This window comes from Lacerta agilis, chromosome 6, assembly GCF_009819535.1.
Source record: "Lacerta agilis isolate rLacAgi1 chromosome 6, rLacAgi1.pri, whole genome shotgun sequence".
Classification (NCBI taxonomy): Eukaryota; Metazoa; Chordata; class Lepidosauria; order Squamata; family Lacertidae; genus Lacerta; species Lacerta agilis.
In genome coordinates, this window is record NC_046317.1 from 68038787 (window position 1) to 68066178 (window position 27392).

The following is a 27392-nucleotide window of genomic DNA, read 5'->3' on the forward strand; positions in this document are numbered from 1 at the left end:
AGAACAGGACGAAACCTGCAGAAGCCCTTTCCCCTGGATCAAACCCACCCCTTATTTTCGAGTACTGTAAACAGAAACAAAAGCGAGAGCCAATGATAAAGTCAGGCATTGGCGAGTGGAACTAAACCAGCCCTTTTCTCTCTCTGAGGAGCCAGTCGGAGCGCGCCAGGCTTCTCTCACGGCATGCTGGGAATTGTAGTCCCGCCTGTTTTTTCCCCCCTGCGTCTGCGTACGTCTCCGCCCTCCTCCTCTTCGCTCCCGGCTCCCGCCTTCTGCCTCGCGCCCGCTCGCTTCTCCTTCTCCTTCCGCCTTTGTTGTGCGCGTGCGTCTTTCGCGCGCCCGACTTTGGACAGAAGCCGCCTCAGGTTGGACTTGGACTGGCTGCCATCTTAGGCGAGGAGCCGTCGCCTTTCTGGCTGGTGAGGAGCGGGCTGTGTGCTCTGTAGAGAAGCTGGGCCCGCGGGGGCGGGGTGGGGGAAAGAAGGCTTTTCTTTCTGGGCCTACGGTGAGGCCGAGGCGGGTGGGGGGGTCCCTCCCTTGACTAGGTAGGCAGGGCGGGGAGCTCAAGGTAGGCCTGGCTTGCGAAGGGTGGGCGGCGAAAAGGGGAAGGATGGCAGCAGGTGCAGCAGCCTCGCTTTGGGGGAGGGAGGGGTCCTGTCCTGTATCCTTCGAACGGGAAGGGGATTCCGTTCTTCCCCCTCTCTCCCTCTCCCCCACCTCCAGCCCAGCCTGTGAGCTCAGTGCCTCTCCGCTTTACCTGTGGACTGAGAGGTATTCACAGCTTCAGTATGCGGATGATGTGCGTGTGAGAGGGAGACACCCCCCCCCCCAATTATGGCCTCTTCTCCCTTCCTCTCCTGCTATGCCGTCGGTAGGCGTTTTCTTTCCCCCTTCACTGAAGTTGTTCGGAGGGATTGTGCACTCAAGATGGCTTAATTTTCTTCTCGGTCCTCTTTCGCGACCTTGTGTTGTCAGGATGACAACGAGGCCCGGTGGGTGGGTGGGATGGATGGAGGTGTGCCGAGGTGGGTGGCCCTTTGGTGTGGGACGCAAAGGGGTGGTGGTGTATGTGTGACCCGAAGGTTCCCAGCCTCAGGGAAACACACCAATGCTGTTTGTGTAAGTCCATGTTGTAGTTATGTGTATCCTTTGCGGCTCTCCACACCTCTTGGCCCTTTTCACCCATTCCAGTTTTGTTAGCATTTTTCGGAATGTTGCTTCCTGGATTGTTCTTATTCTCGTTGGCTTCTGTATGCCTCTGTCATCTAGCGGCCATATCGGGACAGCACCAGTTGTTAAATACAGGGAATCAACTCTCTTCTCTGCCACCTGCTACTTTTTAAGGAACCCAAGCAAATCCTGCTGTTTATGTTATTGGGTTTGGATTGGTGGATGGGGGGGGGGAATGATGTTTTGGAACTCTTAGCTGTGAAAGTCTTGTACATTTCAAAAAGTGTAGTGCAGCCCTGACCAACTGAGACTCTCTTGGCTTGTGACCCCCCTTGACGCTTTAATGATGTTTGCCTTTGCAAATATACATGTTGCATCTATACCTGCGGCATAAAGGGTGGATTGGCTTTTGCTAGATGGCTTTAGGCAGCGGTCCCCAAACTAAGGCTCGGGGGCCGGATGCGGCCCAATCGCCTTCTAAATGTGGCCCGCAGACAGTCCGGGAATCAGCATGTTTTTACATGAGTAAAATGTGTCCTTTTATTTAAAATGCATCTCTGGGTTATTTGTGGGGCCTGCCTGGTGTTTTTACATGAGTAGAATGTGTGCTTTTATTTAAAATGCATCTCTGGGTTATTTGTGGGGCATAGGAATTTGTTCATATATTTTTTTCAAAATATAGTCCGGCTCCCCACAAGGTCTGAGGGACAGTGGACGGGGCCCCCTTGCTGAAAAAGTTTGCTGACCCCTGGCTTTAGGTCACCTTATGGGGTTATTGTGAGGCTAAAGTGCTACTCTTAAGTTTAGAACAGGCAAGAGATAAATATAACAAAATGCTGTACATAATTGATAATGAAAGTCATTAATCTAAAGTTGAGGATTGTTAGCAACTGTTGTGTCTGTTGTTCCATTTAAAAAGGCTGAACTGCTTTTAAATTCAGATGCAGTTTGTGAATATTAAACACTGAACAGCAGAGCCTTCATCTTACAGGATTTGGAATAGGTGGAGATGGTGCTAAACATTTTAAATTATTTCAAACGTTAATGGGAAGGTTTTGAAAGCTTTATACTACCAGTAATAGTCTCATTGCAGCAAATGTGTGGGAAGAGTTCCTTGGAATGCTTATTACAGTACACTGTAAGGAGGGAAATTGCTATATGGACGTAAAGCCTTTCTAATGGTTACTCTAATGTTAGCCCCTCTGATTCCAGTGTTTCATGTAACTGTTCATAAGTTTTCAGCCATTCAGCAAGATTCTGTGCAGAATTCGTTTCACCTAAGTCTCTTGAAATCAGGTGACTTGTTAGGCTCTACAATGACTAATTGAACGGGAAGGTTGCAATCCTGTACATATGGTACTTACTTAGGAATTGGCCTTATTGACCACAACAGATCGATTTACAACCTGTTTTGTTCTTTTCCTATTACTCTTTACTCAGTAATTTTGTAGTTGTGCTTGAAAGATTGCCTCACTCTCTAGGGACCTTGTGCTACATGTTGGACAAGAAATGTTAAAAGATGAATACAACAGAATCTTGAGACACCTTTGCTTGTAGCCACTTGAAATAAAGTTACAAATGTTTGAGAAACAGTACCAAAAGAGGGGAATACTGTATGTCTTAAAACAGAAATTGCTGTAGTCAATAGGACTTACTGTATCACTGGTGCAGTATAAGTCTAAACCAACTGCACTTGCATCCTGATCCTGTACATGCTTACTAAGAAGTTGGTCCCATTAAGGGTGACTTGTTTCTTTTTTTTGTATGCTTATGTTTGGGGCCTTACTTTCAGTGCGCTGTACTGAGTTGTACCGTACTGAGTTAGGTGGCTTTTACTCCTCAGTAAATGGCAAACTTTTATCTTGCAGCACTGCAAAATATTTTAAATACATAGGAAGTCTGACAAAAGCTTGCAAATTAATATTGAATATACATTTAAAAATGAATTTAAATTGTGGACAAGTCATATAAAAAGAAAGTTCTACTCATAAATCTTAGCTCCATGTAAAAGTATTTCATTCTGCAGTTTTAAGTTTAGCACCTTTTGTTATTACAACACATATGAATGATAAATTGATATTCATGTAAAAATAGCACCATAAAGCCTGAATTTGGAAACTGAAAACAGACATGGTTTTGTAGGTCTCACCAAAAATTATTTGTGTTCTGATTCATTTGGCAGCTAAAAGGCAAATATTTATAATGGATGAATGCCAATTACACACAATGATGCTGTTGCCAAAACAAAGTTGTTTTGTAAAAGAGGCCATTGAAATTGTGAACTAAATAATCTTGTTTTGCATATTGGGTGTACACAAATGTCTTGTACACACATTGCATTATACCACATTTTAAAGTGTTTTGATTACAGTGCACACTGCTCAAAGGTTCCTGTGCCTGACAGACAGGGCATGATGGCAATAACTAATAACAATTAGTACCGGTATTGAGGCATACTGCCTCTGAAACTGGAGGTTCTGATAGCTGTCATGGCTAATAGCTTTTGATAGACATAATTATCTTTGGATTTTAGAGACTTATCCTCCATGATTATCTAATTGTGCTGTAATGAATGGTTTTAAAGCCATTGGAACCAATGACTATTGCTTTTCTTCGTGGTTTTCACTTTGTGGAAATAGGCTATATAGAATAGATAAGGTGATGGTCTTTGTTGCATTAATATCTATTGATATAGGAGCAAAACATATTCTTTGGAATTCTGCATAGGGCAGATCTAAGGAATGCTGTTTGTGAAAACTATACTGATACACAACAAGGTGTCCTCAAATACATTTGTTAGGATGCTTGAAAACTTTTTGTTTTAAAAATGGTACATTCAGAAACAAATAAGAGAAGGTGGCTTATCTTTAAAAGGCATAATATCTCCCCCACTTAATAGATAGTAGATTACTTTGTTCAGTGGTATTTGGCACTGATTCTGAAACTGCCAGGCGATGCCACATATAATGATAGGCTTTGTCACTAGGAACTTGTCCAATGCAACCAGATAATTCCCAAGCTTGTTGTCCTTATGCTCATTATGGACCTACATATTGTGAAATTGGTTTGTAATTGTTAGAGATTTGCTGTACAGTACCTGTTTGTGCTTACATCAAATATGAAAAGCATTTATATAAAGGAACAGGAGCAGTTGTTTGAATGTTTCCACTGATCTTTATTGCAATGTCAATGTTTCTTTAAATATAAATGTTAATAAATAAAAAAACTCTTCCAGGCTACAGGCTCATTGTGAGCAGAGGTTTAAACTTGAAGACCTTCTGCATTCAGGTATTGTGATTCAGGGTCTGTTGATTACTATAAAGGATAAAGTATATGCAAACTCAAAGGCCAGATGAAAGAGGTTTATGAAACTATTTCCAGAAAAGTATTTCTGTCTAACTTGTTAATTCTGTCCTATAGTACATTGTTTTTAAAAATTGTCTGACTTCCCTTGTCTTCTGAGGCACAGTTTAAGAAAATAACATTAGAATTGTAACTTTATCCTCGAAAACTTTGTTTTTAGGATGTGTAAATAGTATCTGCCTCAAAGGACTCTACCCTCTAGTTCTGTGTGAACTATATTCTAGATGTACCGGTACATATTGATTAAAAGAGGCTAGCGCCAGAGCAACAACTAATGCAGAGATGCAGCATGGACATTCTCTGAGGGCATATAATTCCCACTGCATTGGGAGTGATTGGATAATCCAATTGCAGATTACAGAGAAGTGGCAGAATTACCTGACCCCAGTGGAAGCTGTTTTGAAGGAGGCAAGGCCAAAGCAAGCAAAGATGCACAGGTTGGTTGCCTTTATGGGTGGGCACTTCAGATTCTTGGTCTTCAGCTGCTTAATTTATATCCCATGATAAAGTAGCAAATTCATATATTTTCAGCTGTATGGCAAGGTTTTTTTCTTTCAGATGTTTGAATAGGGATGACAGCATCACAGTTGGAAGCAAAACTTGAGAACATCAGAGAAAAGTACTCTTGCAAGAGAAAACATTAACAGGATAGATTTCTGATGAATTCAGTTATTAGGAATTCTGGGTGTTTCGACAAGGCTGAGAAAAACATTATAAACTTTAAGCTCATACACCTATTTTTTATTATGAATAGCATCCACCAAGCCATATGTGGAGTAGATCTGTTGAAATTGATGGATTTCAATTAGTCACAACTTAAGTCCATTTAATTCCATGGCTCTATGAGTATGGCTTGACTGGAGATTTGTAGGGAAAAATAGATGAAATAAGTGGGCCAACCCCTTCCCCAACTGTCCAATGAATACTGACCATACATATAATTCTGAATACTGTGGGGAAATAATGGAAAAATAATGGGAGGAGGAATAGAATGGAGTTCATTTTATTGTTTTATTTTATTACATTTATACCACTTTTATCTTCAATGCTTGTATCCATGTAGAATCCTGTTGAAATTCCAGGTACTGCACAGGGTTCCACCTGTAAGCATTAGTTTGTAGAATGGAGTCTTGGTAAAGAATTTGGTCTGCTGTTGTTCACAAATTGCATATTTCTTGTGGGATATACATGCAAGTAAAACTAATCAAAATAAGTTATTCTGTGCTCTTCACTTTGAATTATAATAACCTCAAGTTACTCCGGAGTACAGTAAAAACTTGTTTTCCTATATTTTGGCTGCAATTGAATTTTTAAACCAAGGTTACATAATGCTTATTACGATCATGAGGAAAAATGCAGTTATACTTGCACAGTTGGATTTTCCAGTAGTGTTAAGTGTACAAAAGAAATGTTATCTTTTAAAAAATATCTAAATTTTAGAAAACAAGATAGCAGCAACCAACCCATTATTTGTTACAAAGAGCTCAGAACAGCATATATATTTCCAAGGCTATTTGTCATGGAGGCAATGCTTGGAACTCATCTACTTGATGTAGAGAAGAGCGCTATTGATAGCTACTAACCATTATGACTATGCTCTGTCTCCACAGTTGGAAGTAGTAATGGTTCTGAATGCCAGTTACTGGAAGCCATAGGCTCCTGTGCCCTAATTCTGTTTATGGGTTTCCCACTGGCATCTGGTAGGCCACTGTGATGCTGGACTAGATGGGCCATTGGCCTGATCCAGCAGGCTCTTCCTATGTTCTGATGGCAATGACAGTGGTGGGGGTAGCCAATGTGGTGCCCGTCAGATGTTTTGGTCTAAACTCTTATTATCATTGGCCATACTGTGTGGGATGTACGGCAGCTGGGAGTCCAACAATGTCTAAAGGGGACTATGTTAGCTATTCCAGCTGTATGTTATAGCTTCACTGCATTTATATGGCAATTTTATTCTCTTAATACACCATGAATGGAGATATGCCAATACTAGGTTGGCAAATGGCCACTATGTTCTATGTATGATCAGCTTCAGAGGGACAGGGAAGGTACAACAAGGAGAAAACACAACACCGTGTCAAAACAACATACATACACAGAGAATTGTGCTGACGACAACACACACATACCATCCCACTCAGAGGGATGAACACAAGATGGTGAGGATATGCCTCCAGCGCACACTACATGTAAGATAATACCAGAGTACAGTGGTACCTTGGGTTACAGACACTTCAGATTACAGACTCCGCTAACCCAGAAATAGAACCTTGGGTTAATAACTTTGCTTCAGGATGAGAACAGAAATTGTGCGGTGGTGGCGCGGCAGCAGCAGGAGGCCCCATTAGCTAAAGTGGTACCTCAGGTTAAGAACAGTTTCAGGTTAAGAAAGGACCTCCAGAATGAATTAAGTTCTTAACCCGAGGTACCACTGTATTTCCACTTCATCTGCCCTGGTTGCACAGCCACCAATATCTCTGCTGCTTCTGGCCCCATGCATCCTCATAGGCTGGAGTCTGAGTCCTTGTATGTCACTTACAACCACTTTTTTGGAAGAACAGCACATAGAAAAGAGAGGAAGGGCAGTCCACACAAAACAACATTGATGTAGTTTCCTGGGTCTCCAGAGAACAGCATACAGCCCTCCTTAGGACAAAGTTTCAAGACCAAATGAGGGGAAGTCACTGTTGCCAAGAATTCAAGCGAAGTGGCCAAAACATGCAGTAAGACAGGCACACACCAACTGCAGCAATAATTCTTCAGCAGCTCCCTGCATAAGGTTAGGAAGCACATAATGGGAGTTTGAGCCCCATCAGGAGGAAGGGGCAAATATGTTCCTACTGACCTTTTGCATGCCTGGCAAAATAACATAAAATCATAATCATGGCAAAAGAGGGAGCTCCTGGGATTCCCAACCCACAATGCGAGCTCTACAAAGTGTTTACACTCAACTTCAGCAGCAAGTCAGGCATCAGACACACCCATGGGTCATTGACATCATCCCACTGCAGCCCATGGCTCAAATGTTACGATCACTGGGACTGCAAGATAAACCCTAAACCCAAGCAGCTTGTTTTCTACATTAGCTGTGGAGAACCTATCATGCAGAGGTCTGATTAGCATGTCAATCCTCTGAATTTGGCCAATGTGGTCATTTTGTACAAATCAGGCCTATATGTCAGTCACATGAGGTCAGGTGTGGATATTTTTTATCTCCGATCTAAGCAGTAAGATTGGAGATAAGACATCTTGTTTCTAAATATCACAGCTCTAAGACTGGAGAATTTCGCCACTCCCACACCTTGAACTGTCTCTTATGGCATCCCACATGTCAACCATATGTCAAAATTAACTGAAGAGTGGGCCAGTTCTGGAGCCCATCCTCTGGGTGGATCCAGTTCCCTACTCCCTTTTTACATCCTCGAGGCCCCTTGTTTGAATCCAGGGGACAACTGCACACTCAAAAAGGGTTGGATTGCTATACCAGGCACACGAGCCGGTTAGGAGATGTGCTGCGTGGAGCAATAGCCTGCCTCCTATATGGGCCATTTAGCCCTTTTTGCTCATCCTTCTACCTGGTGACCTATGTGACACCACCTCTTCCTTACATTTTGCCTGATGGGGAAGGATCATAGGTTGGTGTACATCTGCTTTGTATGTTGAAGATCCCAGGTTCAATCTCTGGTATCTCCAGGTAGGATAAGAAATACCTTCTGTCTGAACCCCTAGGAACACTGCCTGTCAGAGTAGACAACACTGAATTAGATAAACCAATGGCTCCTGGACCCAATATAAGGCAGCTTTGTATACTCCTAGCCTTGCCAGGTAGCATCCCAGTAGACATAAATGCCCTTCCCAGCCCTCCAACCATGTAAAAAATCAAAACCCAAAACAGATGGCCTTGTGTCAGCCTGGCAGAGCAGGGCTCCCTCATATTCCTGGGAACCTAGTGAGCAGAGAGTTGGGCCTGCCAACCCTGAGACCATTCCTTATGATCCCATCCTAAGGCCCATTGAAGCCCCGTCCTATTATGCTCTAGAAGAGGAATTCTCTTACCACTCCCTGGCAACAAAGACACATGGCAAAACATGGCAATGCCAAAGCCTTGACTCAAAGGCAGTTTTAATTTCACTGTGGGGCCCACAGGACCTGGATGTTGGGTCTTTGGGTTAGGGCTAAGGCAGCAGTCCCAGGGAGTGACCTTCAATGGTTCAGGCCTTCTGCATGGACGCTATTACAGTTCTTCAAATAAAAAAATTAAATAAAAATTTTTCAGCAAGGGAGTGGCCACGTTGCGTTTATTTTTTCCTGGGGTGGTCTCTGGCGCACGGTTCCCCCCAGGCCCCAGCCTGCTCTTTTTGCACTAGCTGCCAGGGAGGTAAGCTCGGGGTCGGGCCTGGGCTAGTCTGTGCAATTCCTTGCGGCTTCCTTGACCCTCCCGGTACTCTCCTACCTCTCTCCCTTGGTGGTGGCTGCAGCAGTGGTGACAGTAAGCTGGTGCTCGGCTGGGGGGCGCTCCTTTTTGTGTTATTTTCTGTTTGGCTCTGGAGGCCTCTGAGCTCTACTGGGCCACCGTTGGTGTGCTCCCGGTCCTGGTGGGGTCAAGGCCGCAGGGGGGGGGCTGGAGGCTTAGCACAGCCTCCTTGGACATTAAATTGGGCACCCCTGGTTTCCCCCCCCCCCCCCGCTTGTGGCGGTGGTAGTGTTGGCGGCACAGGTACCAGCCATGCAGCACAGTTGGTGGTGGTGGTCTTCAGGAGCTCCATGCAGCCATGATGCTCCAGCAGAGCAGCAGAGTGAGTCTTGTATTTTCTCTGTGTTTATATGCTAATGTTAGAAGAGTCCTAGTCAGTGTGGGTTAACTGAGGTGGAATGGAGAGAGCCAATGAAACACTGTTACCTCTGCTGCAACCTGTAAGTGTTGTTAAGCCAACTGGGAGCAGAGATCATAGTGCTCTTAAATTAAATATACTGGGGTCAGCAACCTTTTTCAGCCGTGGACTGGTCCACCATCCCTCAGACCATGTGGTGGGCCGGACTATATTTTGAGGGGGGGGGGAATGAACGAATTCCTATGCCCCACAAATAACCCAGAGATGCATTTTAAATAAAAGCACACATTCTACTCATTGGAAAAACACCAGGCAGGCCCCACAAATAACCCAGAGATGCATTTTAAATAAAAGGACACATTCTACTCATGTAAAAACACTCTGATTCCCGGACCGCCTGTGGGCCGGATTGAGAAGGCGATTGGGCCCGCGGGCCTTAGGTTGCCTAGCCCTGCTACATATAAAGTTAATCACCACGAAAATCTGACACAATCACATTTGATTTAAAAAAATGAGACTTCCCCAAAATGAGTGGCTTGGTAAAATGGAAGTTGAAAGGCAAAGTCAAGAAGGTCAGATCAGATCAGATCACTCCAGAATGCTTGGGAGCTGTATAAAAATACAGTATTAGAAGCTCAAGTGGACTATATACCACAGAGCAGGAAAGATACCATGAGTGTGAAGAGAATGCCAACGTGGTTAACAAGTGGAGTCAGAGTAGCTATTAGAGGCAAGAAGGCTTCCTTCCAGCCAGACAGTCATGCTTTCTTCTGGTATATTCCATTAGCTCTCTTCTGCCCAATTTCCATTTTACCCCCCCCCCCCAATGTACTCAGTATTATCCGGCCTGTGACAAAGGGTCCTCAATGGACTAGGGTTTGGGATGGGGAGATTTTTTTGCTTGCTTTTCTCTACTTCTGCAAACATTGGGTTTCTCTCAAGCATGCTAATACTTCCTGTTCCAGTTATGGAACTGGATGTCAGTGGCGAAGTTTAAGAATATAGGATAGCAATGGTTAATATTTATTCTTTTATTAATATTTATTAAATTTCTATATTGCCCTTCATCTGAGGAATAGAGGGTGGTTTACAATATAAAAATACAAAAATACATACAATAATAACAAACAAAAACAATGCCCACCAGTTTAAAAGGCTATAGATTGTTTCATTAGCCAGAGTCCTAGGAGGAAAGGAATGTTTTTGCCTAAAGATATGTAACGAAGGTGCCAGGCAAACCTCCTTGAGGATAGCATTCCTTATGCGTGGAGCCATTGCAGAAAAGGCCTGTTCTCGCCTTCCAAAGCTCTGACAGGGAAGGCACATGAAGAAGGGCCTCTGATGATGATTGCATTTCATATTGGGAGAGGCAGTCCTTGAGCTATTGCAGCACTGAGCCATTTAAGGCTTTATAGATCGAAACCAGCACTTTGAATTGGACCAGGAAACTATTTAATAATAAATAAAATTCTAATTATTCTGGTGGAATGATCCTAATTTTTAGAGTTGTTCTGATTCCTGCCAGTAACAAATGTGTATGCTAGAGGCACTGTCAGGAAAAGCATTTTGCTTCCCCCCCCCCCCGCCCTAATCTAGTAATCACAGCCTCGAATATCACTTAGGAAGCAAAGGATATTTCAGAAATTTGCCTTCTTATGGCTCTTCACACATCAGCTGTACAAAGTTTGCTTTGCCCTTGGTCCCTTTGTGCTGATTGTTTACCTCTTACTAGAATGTTACTGAACATTCAGTTACATCACAGCACTTCAAGCAATGGTAGACAATTGAAATTTCTATAATATCAAACCCTTGGTCAGTAGTAAGGGCTTGTAAATTAAATTAGTAAAAGATAAAGATAAATAAATTAGTAGGTATCTTCTAGCCAATCAGTTGTGCTTTGAGAACAAGACACAGCAAGCCATAGGCTCTCATTCCCTCCTCCTCCTCCTGGAGTTGGATTGTTCAGACCATAGTTAAGATTAACCACAGTTTGTCTGGGATCAGACATTATAACATGTAAAGTTCATGCTTTAATGTAACACCTATTGTTATTCAAATATATGTGCTAAATATATTTTATACTGAGTAAAATTGACACACGTCTGCAGTTCATTCCTCACCTTCTGACATTCAATATAAAATGAAACAGGATATTAAGAGTAGAAGACACTTAAGTGCCAAGTAGTCTTTACTTCTGCCTTTAAAGAAGACACTTGCTGCATCTTCTGTTTTATATAGTGCATTTAAAAATAGACAAGTGTGACAGCCTTTAATCTGTTTGCTACTCACCTATTTCTTTGGCTAGAAAACGTTTGTTCAATTTAAACCTAATCTCCCAGTTTAAGCTTGTTAATTACCGGATAGTTTTCCATGACGATTGCATGTAGGGGAGATAAACTCATAAGCCTGCTTATTAAAAGTATTTTGCCTATTTGCAACTTTTTAAAAGAAATACCTTTCAACTAAGAATAATCAGTTCCTTTAATCTTTGACATCTTTTTATATTCCTTACAATTCCTCATGTCGAGTGAGGATGCTGAAATTTGGTGAACAGATGCGGCTGAAGCTTTCAGAATGGCCATATTATAGATGAAGTTAATAAATTCAACAATCAACTCAAAATGATTTATTTGCAACACTATTTGAGGTTATTTACTAACCTTAATCCCTCCCTTCAGTATGGCAGCCAGTTTGGGTACCCCCAGTCCATTTTATTTCCCCCTTTCCCTAGTCTCCATCCCCCAAACAGTAAGCCAGCACTGTCTGGGCACTCAGCCTGCATTGGCCTATTTTGGGTCCCCACCCCCAATGCTAGTGATCCCTTCCTTGTCTGTGTGGTTAGTGCTGTTTTGGCTACTTAAATACTGGCACTTAGAGAATGAGTTTTCCATTACTTGTATAGGTTGATGGTGATGTTTCAGGGCTCACTACTGTCTTGATTGCTAAACCTATCAATTGCAGTTGTGAAAGCTCTTAAAGATTCAAAATCTGCACTTGCATAATAGTGAACATCAGAAACTTCTCCTTACCTAATGTTTTAGGGTTATTGTATGCTTATATGAAGCATTTCCTTTTATAACTGTTTCAGATGACTAATCTCCTACCATGATGATCATGTGATATAAGTCATGGGCAAAGGAGGTCCCGATTAGTCGAATTACTGAGGCCCATGCACTTCAGAGGAGCATTTTTTTAACCAAGTGAAATGTGATGCCCTTGAACTGGTTCAGACAATTTTGCAACCAATGGGTTATGTTAAATGGAAAATCTAAATAGAGATCACTGCACAGAATAAAACTCAGCATCTGAATTTGTTAATAATAACAAATAGTAACTTTCTCTGTCTGTTGTATTCATTTCTGTTAAACATTCAGACAGGTCTCCTCTGTGGTGCTGTCACACAATATAGCTAGAACATTAACCTACAGTTCATTTTGACAAGTTGAAAGAAACTTCTAATTGTCTCTGTCTTTTCAGAGATAATCAAACAGGTTGTGTGTCTCTACTAAATAGGAATTACTTCATGTGACTAAAATAAGCCCAGAGGCTTTCCTCTTAACCATAGGGACAAATAAAGCTAGGTTGTAAAAATGCTTTTTTAGCCATCACAGAGTTTTCTTAAAGTAGGCAAATTAAAGCTGTGCATCCCAAGATAGGCTGGTTGTATTCCTGGCCCCCAGAAGTTTGATTCTTCTCCAGTCATGGAGTCCTGTGCTCCATAAAACAAATCCCCCACCTTTCTCATATGTGCATACAGCAAGCTAACTATTTGCAATAGTAATTATAGTAGGAAGAAATTTATATTAATTATGCTTAGCATTTATATAGTGCTTAAAGCAATTACCCTACGTTTTATTGTTGCAATTCACATAGCAATCCTATAAGGATGCACAGTATTATTTTTTACTCATCATTTATTTTTGCTTTGTATCTCACCTTTTATACAAGGAACACAAGGTGGCCTACATAGCTCTCCCCATCTCCATATTATCCTCCTGTAAGGTATGTTAGACTGAAAGATGGTGACTGGCCCAAGGTCACCCATGTTGCCCACAGGGAACTAAAGGTGAGAATGCCTAAGTCCACCTAGTATGTTCCTGGTAGAGGCAAGACCAGGAACCTGCTGAATATGTAAGCTGAATCTGATAATCATATTCAGCAGCACCACATAGAGTCCTGGTTCCTCTTAATCATGTATATAATTGTACCTCCCTGGGCTATAACTGGGGAGCTGCATGCATAGTCTGGGAAAGGAGACTGGGTCCTAAAGCATGATGCTTCCAGCAGCAGAGTCTTTCCCCTGTGCCACCAAAAGGATAGCAAAGGGAAGTAGGGATTTGGAATTGACTGAAGAGAGAAAGGAGGGGACACACACAAAGGAATCATAAGCTCTTTGTCTCCTTTCCCTTCCCTGCAATTCAGCTCACGCCATGTGAATTATTCATAGATTCCTATTTGTGTATAATGCCGTACATGTCAATGGGGCATTATGCTAGAGTGCTCAGCCTCTAAAATGAAAAGTCATATTAGTGAGAGAGACCCCCTAGTTCACTAAGCGAGGGAAAAAATAACCAAGATACTAACAGGCACTTCACACAAAAAGTACATATTCAATGCAAACACGAAGAGGTGGGTGTTAAAGAGTAACAGTGGCAGGATCCTCCCTGACCACCATGCATTCTGCTGCTGCTGTTGATGGCCCTGCAGCAGTTGAAGCACAAGGAAATGTTTTTGTTCATGAGGTGAGAGCAGCACATCATTAATACAGAAAATTCTAAAAGGTTCTTGATCATAAAGCATGCTTCCTATAGCTAAGGATTTCCAGGAAGAAAAAACCACCGCTAACATCAGCTAGGCAAATGTTATTAATTTTATTACCAGCCTGAAAGTGTTGGTTCCTTATTGATTAAAAGGTGATAACTGTAAAACACTAAGGTCTGCTTATCAAATTGCAAGGCATTTATTAAAGTAAACTTGAAAATAGGAATAATTGATTTCTTGAACTTTGAAACTAAAAAAACTGTTTTACATGAGACCTTATGGTCCCACATCTAAGATTCTGATATTCAATCCTACCAGATGGATGGGGTATTATTATTAATATTAAACAACTTCAGTCAAGTCTGGCAGGTACTCTCCAAATCTTAGTGGAAGTGTCCAGAACTATATGCTGAAATATATTGACACATGGGGTTTGCGGAAGCTGTTTATAATTATGTGCCATTTTGGAAACTCTTTGTGGGGTTATTAGATATCAGTATGTACATGAAGAAATATTTCAGTTATGTGGGGTTTTAACCTAGTGTGAGTAATTTGTTTCACAGTTTCATTTATGTATGTATATGTAGCTGTTTTCCAACTTCAATTTGCACTAGTTTATTAGCTGTGTTTTTATTGTGTCTAATCACAGAGTTTTCCTGAATATACAGATATTATACTAAATATTTTTATAGTTAGATCTAATCCAAGAAAACTTGAGTACAAACCATTTTGTTTTAATGAAAAAGAATATAAATACGAGAAAGGGATGGTGGGAGCAGGTGAGGCAGGGCAAATTGGGCAGCTCACCCTGGAAGTTGGTACTAGAATCAGCTGAGACCATGTCAATACTTTTCCTGTCTCTGTGTGGAGAATCAGTTAACAAGTTCCATTTGAAAGGGGTGAGGGATGTATCAGTGGTGATCGTGTTTGTTGAACGTTTATTTATCTTTGTAACCCTATAAATGAATGTTTGATTTAGCTCTGTCAGTGAAAGTAAATGGATGTGCTCCTGTGCAAGATGAAGACACAACCTTATTCCCAAGCCACTGGCTGCTTGCATCTGCTAATGAGTTGGGGTGGAGGAGAAGAGAAATACATATTTTGGCTCCTTCATTACAAATGATCACAACAGGCATTTCACCAGTATTTGTTTTGTTGTAGTTTGTTTTAAGAAACGTTGGTCTGTCCATCAAATATAAAATAATAGAATTGTAGAGTTGGAAGGGACCCTGAGGAATAGCTAGCTCAACACCCTGCAATGCAGGAATCTCAGCTAGATCATATATAATGGCCATCCGACCTCTGTTTAAAATCTTCCAAAGAAGGAGAGTCCACAACCACTTGTGGGAGTCTACCTAGATGTCCTATAGTGTAGGTGTCTACTATATTAATGTATATGGCAACTGAGCTTAATGTTATATTTATATTTTTTCAGTTGAACTCAATTTTTGTCTCGTTATCTCAAGAGTAAATTTATTTTTTCTTTGTTTCTTCATTCAGGTTCATGTACCTTCCTGTGGTATGGCTGGCAATGGGTCAAATTCAGAGCCTGTCAGTGGACTAACTATGAAATCACAGCTTCAGATCACTGGTAAGTGTCTCAAACAGGCCTGCTTTCTGGCTGTAGATCCTTTGCTTTTAAGGATAACTGAAGGAATTGCAGACTCCTATGTTTCCTTTCCCCACATTTTTATGGGAAAATCTAAAACAAATCTTATTGGAAGGCATATGAAGATCTCTCATCTCAAGTCATGCCATTTGCCCATCTAACTGTAAGTGCCCCACAGTCCTTAACATTGTCAGAACATCTTTCCCAGCCTTATCCACAATTTCTTTTGACTGGAGATGCTGAAGATTGAACATGTTCTCTGTCACTGTGACCACTGGAACAGAATTTTTCCGCTACTATGTTCACATTGCTCCTTCTCTTTGTGGATTCAGAGGTGTTTTAATGAAATTTTGTGCCAGAAGCCTTCAAATAATTTTTCTATTCTAGCTAGTGTTGTTGGTTTATCACTCTGCTTTGTTATTTCAGTGTCTTTTAAGCAGGTTTCTACAGACCTTTTACAAATTGGTTTTAACCCATTACAACTAGTGCATAGTGAGGAGCTTGTAGCCAGGGCTGCTGCAACAAACAGCTCCCCAAGCCTTTGTGACGCAGAGATGCAAGAGGGCAGCAGAGGAGAGAGGGAAGGAAAGAGGGATAGAGTCCAGTGTTGCCTGCAGTGCTCCTGACAATCATTCAAGGCACCCCAGGGTGCCAGGGCACACTGGTTGAAAACCACTGCCTAGGAAATAACCTTTTAGGAAAAGAATGCACATTGTCTCCTTTTTTTGATTCATTAATATTTCTTTGAAGGTAATAGGTATCAAGTAGCAGATAAGCAATACATTTGTATATACCAGTGGTCTTTGAATGAAACTTTATTTTGGCTCATCTGCACTATAACAGTTAAGGCCAAAAATATGTTATATGAATGAGTGATCAGTATAGACTCCTAGCTTGAAGAACCAGGTGATAGGTGATTTTTTATTTTTATGGCACTGGGGGCAGTGTCGCAACTTACTTTTAAAGTCCGTTTTGTTTTGAAAAATCTGTTTCATCTAGCATAACTGTGTTGTAAGTAGTTAACATAGAATATACTTCCTGCAAATTATTTATTATGTTAGACTTTAGCGTCTTCACCTTGTATATAACATCCATGAGTATTACTTTAGAAAAAATGTCCTAGTGTGGCCTCACTTGAGTCAAGAAAAATTGAGTGTTACCAAGGAAAGCTTGGCTTAGCTAGTCAATACTTGCAATGACCTAGGCACTTGTGCATCTACTGTAAAGACAGGAAGAGGACTGTGTAGGTCTGCAGCATTGTCAGTCAAGATAATGACATCATAAGAGACTGCCAACATTGTGGAGGCTGGATATGGAGACATCTTGGCCAGGAAATGGGGAGGTTGGGGGGGGAGGGGTTTAAGCAACCTCTGCTATCTATCAAGAGGCAGGCAGACTGGCCCAGGAGGCAACAGATAAGCTTGCCTTCATGATCATAAGCAATATGTAGAGAATTCAACTTATCTCCAAGCAACAGATTACATGTTCCATGATTGACCACTCACACAAGTGATAAGCCATATAGCCAAGTAGTTGCCACTTCTTAGCACTTCCACATACGCATTGTGTATTTGTTTACATGGAATTATCTGTTTACATGGCACTTAACAAAGAACAGGTTTGCCTTGCACCTACCTCAAGAGGTTTATAGGAAGGGAAGGGAACTGATGGCAGGGATGAACAAGGGAAGAATGTGCAATTATTTTAGTTACATGCACTTTAGTTGCAGGATATTGAGAACAGAGGGTTGTTTCAAAGGCTTCATGGAAAATGTGTGGAAGGGCTTGAAGCAAGTGGCTATAGGTAGTCACATGGAGAGATATTCTGGAAGGCCATTCCAATCATAAGGGAAAGCAAGGGAGAAAGAGTGGGTTTGTTTCAAGTAGCAGGAGATCTCCTCAAATAATTGAGTAGAGTGGGCCTGCGTAAATGAAAATCACAGGAAGCGGTGTGTTGGGATAGAACAACAGAAAAAAATAAATGGGGGGGGGAGAAACATCATGGAGGGTTTTGAAGATAAGGGCAAGAAGCTTATGTAACATTGTGGTGCAGGCAAAAAACCAATTCAGGGATTTAAAGAAGGGCTTGAAGTGGTCAGACTGACAAGATACGTGAGTAATTTTGGCAGTAAAAGTGTTAGGTAGATGTGAACTGTTGATGGTGAGGCAAGACCATAGAGAAATAAGCCACTTGCAATGGTGCGAGCAGAAATAAAATATATCTTGTCTGTGTGGTAAAACTGCCCCAGCTAAGTGGTACAATTTCTAAAGAGAAAGATTTTTGTTTGCTTGATGTTAATTTTGTCGAGTCAGGCTCACTTTCTCATTACTTAACTCACACACTGAAGAACACACTTCTGCTTTCTAAATAAAGCACAGTTGTTTAAAACTTACTACTTATTTCACTTTCGTAACTGCAGTGAGAGACTCAACACTTCTGGTGCTAAATCTGACTAGTGTAGCTATATAAATACCACCAAGACAACAAGAAGACATGCAAAATTAATTGGTCCACTTTTTGAAATGCTACATGCTGCAGCCAATAATGGTAACATAAAAGATTGGTTGTGGTTGGTATGGTACAGCATAAGAATAAGTGTGAGTGCAAATGGAGCACACAGAACTAAGATTGTTGCATGCATCTTTACGTCCAACTTAAAATGTGTGTATATGTTTGCTTTAAAAAGTGTCATGTAATTACTTTGCAAAAGGTGGGCATACTAGAAACAAGAGCTAAATGGATCAGAATTGGGGTGGTGAATGTAGTTTTGGAAAGGTTTAAGAAAATTAAATGGCTTGATATAGTGATGACTTGACAAATGTTTCATCTTAGGTTTTAAATTGACTAAATGGAAGGGGACATCTTTGGTCCAATGTAAATATTACATCCAAATGAAAGGACTTTGTGTCATGATGTCTTTTCTGTCAATGTGAAAGAGTTGTAATTTGGCTGTGGTTCCATAATCTACTTTGCTAGGTAATAGTAGAAACTTTAGAAGTTGCTGAAGCAAATAAAGCACTCATTCATTCTCTTTCAATAGTTATTTCTGCGAAGTTGAAAGAAAACAAAAACAAATGGTTTGGACCCAGCCCTTACGTGGAAGTCTCAGTTGACGGACAGTCAAAGAAAACAGAAAAGTGCAACAATACTAATAGTCCAAAATGGAAACAACATCTTACAGTGTAGGTTTGGAAATGTTCCTTATTTTGTTATTTTGTTATAAGAAACAGAAATGCAGTCACCGTATACTGTGGGATGGATATTGACAAGAGGAAAATGCAGGTCTTATCAGGGTGTGTGTTCATGGGAAACAGTATTCTGTTCTGAGCCATTCTAAGATCTGTAATTGGAGAATTCCAAATCTTTTTCCCTCAATCAGTTTTAATTCATTCACCTGATTTGTATAATATCTAAGTGGACATGATCACAGTGTGACCTTATAACCCTCGACAGCTTCACCCATGTCCTTTTAATTATCCCAGGGCCTTGCAATGTTTTATACTGTGATGCCAATAAAGGTATTTGATTTGATTTGATTTAACTGATTTAAATGTTTTAGAATTTTTTTGTTTTGTTTTCAATTAGGCACAGAGGCAGACCAGTAGCTCTGCAAACTAGGTTATATGGGCTTCAGCCCCTTACACTTTATAAGGTGTGGCAATAGGTGGGTTCCCTGTGCCTCATGAATGGCTATAGGGGGAGTACAGGGAGTTGTTCCATAGAAGGGAAGCCCAGAAAGTCCCAGTGTACATAGGTGTATCTGAACCAAGGTGTACAAGGAATGAAGAGGGAACTAAAGAAGCATACAGTTGCTAGAAGAAAGGATATTTCCCACTGAAACTTAGTGAAAGGTGTATATACTGTTCTTGCTTCTAAGACTTCAAAACCTGATTGTAAAAATCTGCCTGTAAGATTTACTGTGAAATAAATACACTTAGAGTACTGTATATATTTTTTATTGTGCACAAGGTTCCCCCTTTATGTGCTACTGAAATAAAACATATATTTGCAGGATTAATTTCTGTCGTAAAAAGCCACATTTTTCTATAAATGTTACTACTGTTTGGAATATGATAGCTCTTGGAAGATCAATTGATTTGTTTGTTTGTTTATTTATTGGGGGGGGGGGTCAATTTTGTAACTGTAAGTGACAGGTAAGAGCTGTTTGATAGTGGAACAGACTCCCATGAAAGGTGGTGGACTCTTCCGCCTTGGAGATTTTAAGCAGAGGTTAGGCAGCAATCTGTCATGTATAATCTAGTTGAGATTCTGTTAGAAGGGACCATGAAGGGTCATCTAGTCCCAGCAGGGGTCAGCTAACATTTTTAGCAGGGGGCCGGTCCAATGTCCCTCAGACCTTGTGGGTGGCCGGACTATATTTTTTTGGCGGGGGGGGGGGGAATGAACGAATTCCTGTGCCCCACAAATAACCCAGAGCTGCATTTTAAATAAAAGCACACATTCTACTCATGTAAAAACACCAGGCAGGCCCCACACATAACCCAGAGATGCATTTTAAATAAAAGGGCACATTCTACTCATGTAAAAACATGCTGATTCCCGGACTGTCTGCAGGCCGGATTTAGAAGGTGATTGGGCCGGATCCGGCCCGCGGTCCTTAGTTTGCCTACCCATGCCCTACAATGTAGGAATCTTTGCCCAACATGGGGCTCAAATTCATGACCCTGAAGTCATTGCAGGGTTTTAGACTAGATGACCCTTGGTGTCCGCTGCAACTCTACAGTTCTATAAATCTATGATTCTAAGCTACTCAGAAGTATTTTTAAATGGAACTTGCAAGTATGCATTACAGTATTTCTTGCTTCTTCTTTTTAGAATTGTCTCACCTGTCAGCAACCTGTGCTTCCGTGTATGGAGTCACCAAACATTGAAATCTGATGTCTTATTGGGAAGCGCCACTCTAGAAATTAAAGAGACTCTCAAAGCAAACAATATGAAACGTAAGTATACAAAAGCACATACCTTGAAATGATATAAACTTTGGGGGGGGGTGTAGGCAAATGTTAATATGAAAGATCTTAAGAAGTGTGATGCCCACCCCTGCAGTCTTCCATAGGATCCTAGGAACCAGAAATCATTCCACAAAGTCCCCACTAAAATTTGGTTCATTTAGAACATGTTTAGGTTCTGACTTATATGGTCCACTTTATGAACGGGTTCTACAACAGTAGGCCTGGCACAGAGAATATGCAACTATGCTTAACTCTTATTATTAATTGTACGGTTATGAGGGCTCTTTTGTTTGATGTTAAAGATATTCATGGATGAGTTTTGCTTCTGATGATTATTGAGAGAAGTGTGGTACAACCTGGGGATGACATAAAAAATAAATGAGAATTATACATTGTTCTGCTAGGGACATTTAGGGAAATCAGAACAATATACCATATAACATTAATTTATTGCTAAGAATCTGATGATACCTGTTCTGTGTTTATTGTGGGCTTTACCCACAAGAACAAATGCTCTAGATGAATTCTGCTCAGTGCAGCTGTTGAATATGGACTATAATCTTTGATTGCATGGGCTGAGCATGGATGTCAAATTTAAAACGAGTTAAAGCTTTAGAATCCTATTTTTCAGTAAGGGAATTACCCCCCATTTAGTAAAGTTTTCTGAGGATCACCATGTGCAGTGATCACTGAATGTGTAAAGTGAAATGGAACTGTGGTCATTTCTTAAAAGCTTTCCTCAGCTTTTTCATGAAATTGTATAAACCTTCATCAGTTCACTGCAATAAAAATACAAGGCAGTTAAGACAAAATAAAATAAAAATTTCCTTCCAGTAGCACCTTAGAGACCAACTAAGTTTGTTCTTGGTATGAGCTTTCTGTTTCAGTGAATCTGAAGAAGTGTGCATGCACACGAAAGCTCATACCAAGAACAAACTTAGTTGGTCTCTAAGGTGCTACTGGAAGGAAATTTTTATTTTGTTTTGTTTTGACTACGGCAGACCAACACGGCTACCTACCTGTAAAATGCAGTTAAGAACGTTGATTTTTCTGTATATTTTCAATAGTTGAACAAGTGGTGGTGAATATGATGCTTATTGGTGACAAAGAATCAACTGACGGGATTGGAGAGTTGTCTGTCTGTTTAGATGGCATGCAGGTAGATCCTGAGCTGCTGAGTAATGGTGATGCTCCAAGTAGAAGAAGTGAGTAATATTTACCTTCTATGTGTGCACACTGCTGTTGCATCATATAACTAGTTGTTAATATTAAATAACATTTGTTATTGCTGGTAGCATTTGGCTTTTGTTGAAGAATGCTTGGAACCCTGATAAGGACTGTAAGCCAAAGTGCTTTAGGTTACAAACCTATACATGCATGTTTGAGAGTAAATTATACTGAAGACAGTGACTTGGCTTACCCATAACACTAAGCCAAATCATGGCTAAGCATGAATGAGCATGCATACTGGTAGCCACAGTAGAAATTGCATCTGCTTTGCTGCTCCCCTGGTGCTTCTCCTGCCACACTACCTGGAGCTAAGCCACAATTTAGCTTTGTGTTATATCTGAAGCTGGGGTCATGGTTTGCCTCAATCCAGACAAGGTTTATTCTTGGTTAACGGTCTGTGGTCTGTCTGTGGGAGGCAAATTACCGAGATAGCCAGTAATTCCCAATCTACCTTCTGCTTACTCCAGCTCTAAAGTACCAAAAACTTTATCCATAATCTGTATTGGGGCTGTTGTGGGAACTCTGATCTCTTGCAATAATTAAAAGGCAAATGTCATATATTTTGACCAATAGTGAAAATCATGCTTATTGCTTATGTCACTTTATAAGACAACACAGATGTTAAAATAAGTTTCCATTTCCTTATTTTTAATATTAAAGGTCCCGTGCAGAATGATAGCTCCAGAGCACAAAATGAAACAAGGTAAGGTGGTTTTCCACATCTGCAGTGGAGTTGTGGAATGCTGATAGTTGTGATGTTTAAAGTGCTGAGATTTAGCAGTTTTGTAGATATTTCAGAGTATTGGAAATTGGTTGGAAGTGGTCATGGGGATACAAGTGTCCTTAGTAGTTTTAGTAGTTTAAAATATACATTTTGTTTGTTCAGGATATATCAAGAAACAAACTCATAACATATACACAAAACAATGTACATTTCAGTTGAAAAGTTACATATGGGTGTTTTTGTTAGCTATTACAAAAGTTCTTTGTGGTTATAATTGGCCACAATGTAATGATTATGACTAAAGTTTAATGATGATTTGTTTTTTGTTCAGAGTCCAAGCTACTCAGAGCATTAACACTTGGCTCAGTTGCCTGAGACAGCCTCAGTTCATTTTAAACATTTTTTTGTTCATTATGCCTGAAATTCTTAGGTCTCCTTTCACCATGTCAATCTTCCACAATAATAAAAATTTATTTTACAATTGGTAAGCTAATCTAATCAGAAGTTTTTATCAGGGTGGCTTTTCAAAAAATTGCAGATTTTCAAAGATTTCAGTAAGATGTCCTGCATTTCTCTGAATCTTATAAAAGGTTTGATACCGGGTATATAAGGGGCACATTTCTTGCAGTTTATGTTATGTAGCCCACTTGAAGTTTTTATAATTGAAATAAAATGATTGTCATTAGTTGGCTTGAGTATATGATGCAGCCCTAACCCTACATATTTTTTTTTGTTTATTTGAAACCTACCTACCTACCTATTTATTTATTTATTTATTTATTTGAGAGCTGTCAACACCTTATGGTCGCTATCAAGTTTTCAGTATTAGTTACGAATTCCAGTGTAGTTAGGAAGCTGTTGTAAAATTTGTGGCCTAAATCTAAGCTGGAGAAAAAAATAATTAGGCTACAGTGTTTGTTTTATCTTTAAGGTGAGCACTATTAGCCTCTGTGACTCATATTTCTTGTCTAGGAGCATATCCTTTGATGACATCACTATATATGATTATATATATGTTTCTGAACTTTTACAAGAACAGGGTTTCTAATTTGTTTATATGAATTGTGACAAGACTTCAATTAGGAAACTTCTTTTTCAAAATTGTTTTAACATTCAGTGAGATCTCTTGTGTTGTGCTTTCTCATAAAGGAACAATACAAATGGTCCTGAAAGCTGTGAGTCTCCTGGGTCTAGTGACAGCAGAGCATCTAATGGCAATGATTCTCCATTAATTGCAAATGGAGGTTGTAAGCCTGCTAGACTGCCTAGACCATCTCGGCCACCTCCACCTACTCCACGTAGACCCTCTGCTCCACCTGGTATGTCTGCAAGAGAAAAGTATCACTTTAAAAGCTCTTGAATTCAGTGTTTGTTTGAATTACGTTTGTTCAGTGTATTCTGCCCACTGCACTAGTGTATTGAAGCTGTGTCTAATATAATAAAAGATAATGCCACATGGTTCAGTTTTTAGAGTTCCTTTTTAGAACATCCCCCCCCCCCCCAAAAAAATTGTGGCTTAATTCACAATAAGCATGTTTTAGCATTTGTGAAGCCAGATATATTTCTGTCTGACCTTCAGCAAAGCATTCTTAAACTGCTGAAAGGAAAAGCTATACAGCTCAGAAGTGCATCATACGGTAATTCTGAGAACACACATTGTCCCATAGTTAAATTATGGAAGTTTTCTTCATACAAAATACTGAAGTAGCTTTATGTGACGCCTACTGAAGTTGCAGTCTGGAATTTTCTTTTCAAGGACTTCAGGCTTTCTGTGGTCAAGAGAAAGAGGCCAACTGCTGCAAAAAGAATCTCTTTCATAGTGTTCTCTTAATCAGAGTACAGATTTCCTGTAAATGAAATTGAAAAATGAGCCAAACTAAAATTCAAGTAGGCCTTTCCATTTAGAGTTGAATTGAGTTCTGATAGGTTAGTGGAAATGTTGTTGAAAGGATTTCTGCCATTGACTACTTTTACTTAGAAGTCTGGGAACTTAATAACTGCCGTGTACCAAGTAGTTAGGGGACGCGGGTGGCGCTGTGGGTTAAACCACAGAGCCTAGGGCTTGCCGATCAGAAGGTCGGCGGTTCGAATCCCCGCGACGGGGTGAGCTCCCATTGTTCAGTCCCAGCTCCTGCCCACCTAGCAGTCCGAAAGCACATCAAAGTGCAAGTAGATAAATAGGTACTGCTCCGACGGGAAGGTAAACGGTGTTTCCGTGCGCTGCTCTGGTTCGCCAGAAGTGGCTTAGTCATGCTGGCCACATGACCTGGAAGCTGTACGCCGGCTCCCTTGGCCAATAAAGTGAGATGAGCACTGCAACCCCAGAGTCGTCCGCGACTGGACCTAATGGTCAGGGGTCCCTTTACCTTTACCAAGTACTGTATATTCTGGCGTATAAGACTACTTTTTAATCCAGCAAAATCTTCTCAAAAGTTGGGGGTCGTCTTATACGCCGGGTGGAGAATCTGCAGTCAAGTATATCTCAAACTCTATATTTTAACTGGAAAATATACGCCCAGTCGTCTTATATGCCGGAAAATACGGTAGTTGCTTGAGGGCTTATCTGTTCTTGCTTTGCTGTACTGCTGTCTTGAGTCCATTTCAGGGGGAAAGGTGGAGTATAAATAAAATATACAATACTGGAATTAAAATAAACATAAATATTTGTCTTTTTCTTGCCTGTGTTCTTTGCAGCATGTGTCAATGGTACTTCCTCCACAGAATCAGAAGGGGCTAGTGCAGGATTGGTGCCAACTACAAGTTCAGCATCGGAACAAAACTCAGAAGGAGCAACAGCAGGAACGGGTGCTCCTGCAGTAACTGCTTTGGCCACACCACCTATATCCAGACAAGTTCAGCCAGTAACTCCAGCTTCACAGCCACATCACACAGTTAGCCAAGGTCCTCTTCCACCTGGGTAAGAGCTTGATGCTCTCAGGTTTTATGTTACGCACACGTCTCTAACACAAAATTTCCTGCAAGATACAAGTTTCCTCCGTCTCATCCATTTGATTTCTAAAAACACCAAAGATATACTATGCTTTATGCAGTACATTGCATTTGCAGGGTGGAACTAAAAAAAAGCCACAAAAGAGTTAAAGTAAAGCCTATGTAATAATTATAAAAAAATTGAACACCAACACAGAAATGCTTGAGACAAGATATGAGTTTTTAATTATTTAAAACTGATAGGTCAGCTAAATATTAAAGTGAAAGATACCATGAATTAACTGAGTTGAGAGAAATCACAGAGATGAGAAACAGCACAATGAGTGGAACTTTTTGTTCTAATTTTCATGAATTCACTCACTGTAGCTCCTTGTGCCATACACCTTTGCATTCTGTAGAGTCTGCAGACCACCAGGAATATCTTTTCAGGAAGGAAGATGCAGGGAAGCCCTATTCCTGCAAGTAGAACTTCACAGTTCTTGAAATCCAAGCTAATACAGAGAGACAATCAACAGACTTTATCTAGAGCAGTAATATGAGCCGAGAAAGGCAAGTATCAAAGATAATGATCATACTTTTCAGTCTTCTCAGCAAGTTTTGTTGCTTGAAGAAGTGAGCAAAGGCAAAAATGAACATGAGAGCATAAGATCTTTTTGTCTGTCTCGCTATCTAAGAACTACTAAGTTCAGCACTTGGTTTATGAAAAAAGATACATTTGTTTATATTGTGGTGGACTACCCCACAATACAATGGTAAAAGGTAATTGGCATGAGCACATAATTCCATAAGATCTGATAAATGACACACCCCAATAATAAGTTTTAGAAGCCTTTTCCCCCACCATGTCCATTCTCTGCAAAACACTTAAAAAACTATTGTATGTGCCCAAATACGATGATCAGAATTTCAAAACTTCCATAGTTTAATACCAATACAAGAAAGCCAGTATGTTTATAAATACAGTTGAATGGCTATAGTTTGAATATGCATAGTGAGAAATGGGTACAATTCTATGTGTGCAATATACGTGGTAGCATGTAGCCACAGTGGGCCAGTGTGGCTGTTGCTGCTTAGTGGGTTTGGAATCTTAATGTCCTGAATTTTTTGATTGTAAGTCAGTGTGATACGGTACAGGGTGGAGCTGAATATGTTTTCATGGAGTACGTTTTAAAGAAGCTCTGTGGTTCACTAAATTTCTACAGCAAGAGTACATCTTCAAAATCTCCAATAATGTTAGTCATGCCATAGCAGTTTAAAAGTATGCACTCTTCCTGAAAAATAGAAGTTTTGCTTTTCTGGATTAGATCAAGATTCATTCATTCAGTGTGCTTTCTTCCACAATGGCTAGCTAGATATCCATAGGAAGTCTGTAAGTAAATAGGCACTAAGAAAATAACTACTGATCCACTGGTGGATTGTGGTCTACCCTTCATCCACACCTTGTGAGATGGGTAGTGTCAGACCTCAACCACAGGGATGGGGGTTCAGATCCTAACTTGTTGACTTTGGAGCAGACTTCTGTCAGCCTAACATAGTTTACAAGATTCATATAAGATCACAACAGATAATTCCCATGTCTGCTACTCTCTGCAACTGTGAGAAAGTAGGGGAACACTACAAAGATGACAAATAAATCCTATTCCAATAAAATGTGTCCAAGGGAAGGAATCATAGAATGTCCCTCAGGAGTTTTATGGTACTAGTGTCATAAATACAAATGTAAAATTAAACCTGGGTCTTTGTCTTGTATAGAAACAAATGTGTTTGAAAATGTCATTTGA

The 27392-nt window shown here is 40.5% G+C and overlaps 1 protein-coding gene across 2 annotated transcripts in view; it reads left to right on the forward strand.

Annotated features, from left to right (window-relative positions):
- The first annotated feature begins 268 nt into the window (after window positions 1-268).
- Window positions 269-27392, forward strand: part of ITCH (itchy E3 ubiquitin protein ligase) — a 47625-nt gene continuing 20501 nt past the window's right edge. Inside the window, exons 1-8 of one of the 2 annotated variants that reach the window (XM_033153303.1) lie at window positions 269-419; window positions 15627-15717; window positions 18776-18917; window positions 20572-20696; window positions 21776-21913; window positions 22599-22641; window positions 23812-23981; window positions 25357-25579. In XM_033153303.1, the coding sequence (XP_033009194.1) occupies window positions 15648-15717; window positions 18776-18917; window positions 20572-20696; window positions 21776-21913; window positions 22599-22641; window positions 23812-23981; window positions 25357-25579 (911 nt within the window). In that variant the 5' untranslated portion in view covers window positions 269-419; window positions 15627-15647. Of the gene's footprint in view, window positions 420-15625; window positions 15718-18775; window positions 18918-20571; window positions 20697-21775; window positions 21914-22598; window positions 22642-23811; window positions 23982-25356; window positions 25580-27392 lie in introns of those variants that run through there. The other variant, XM_033153304.1, reaches the window with a different exon arrangement.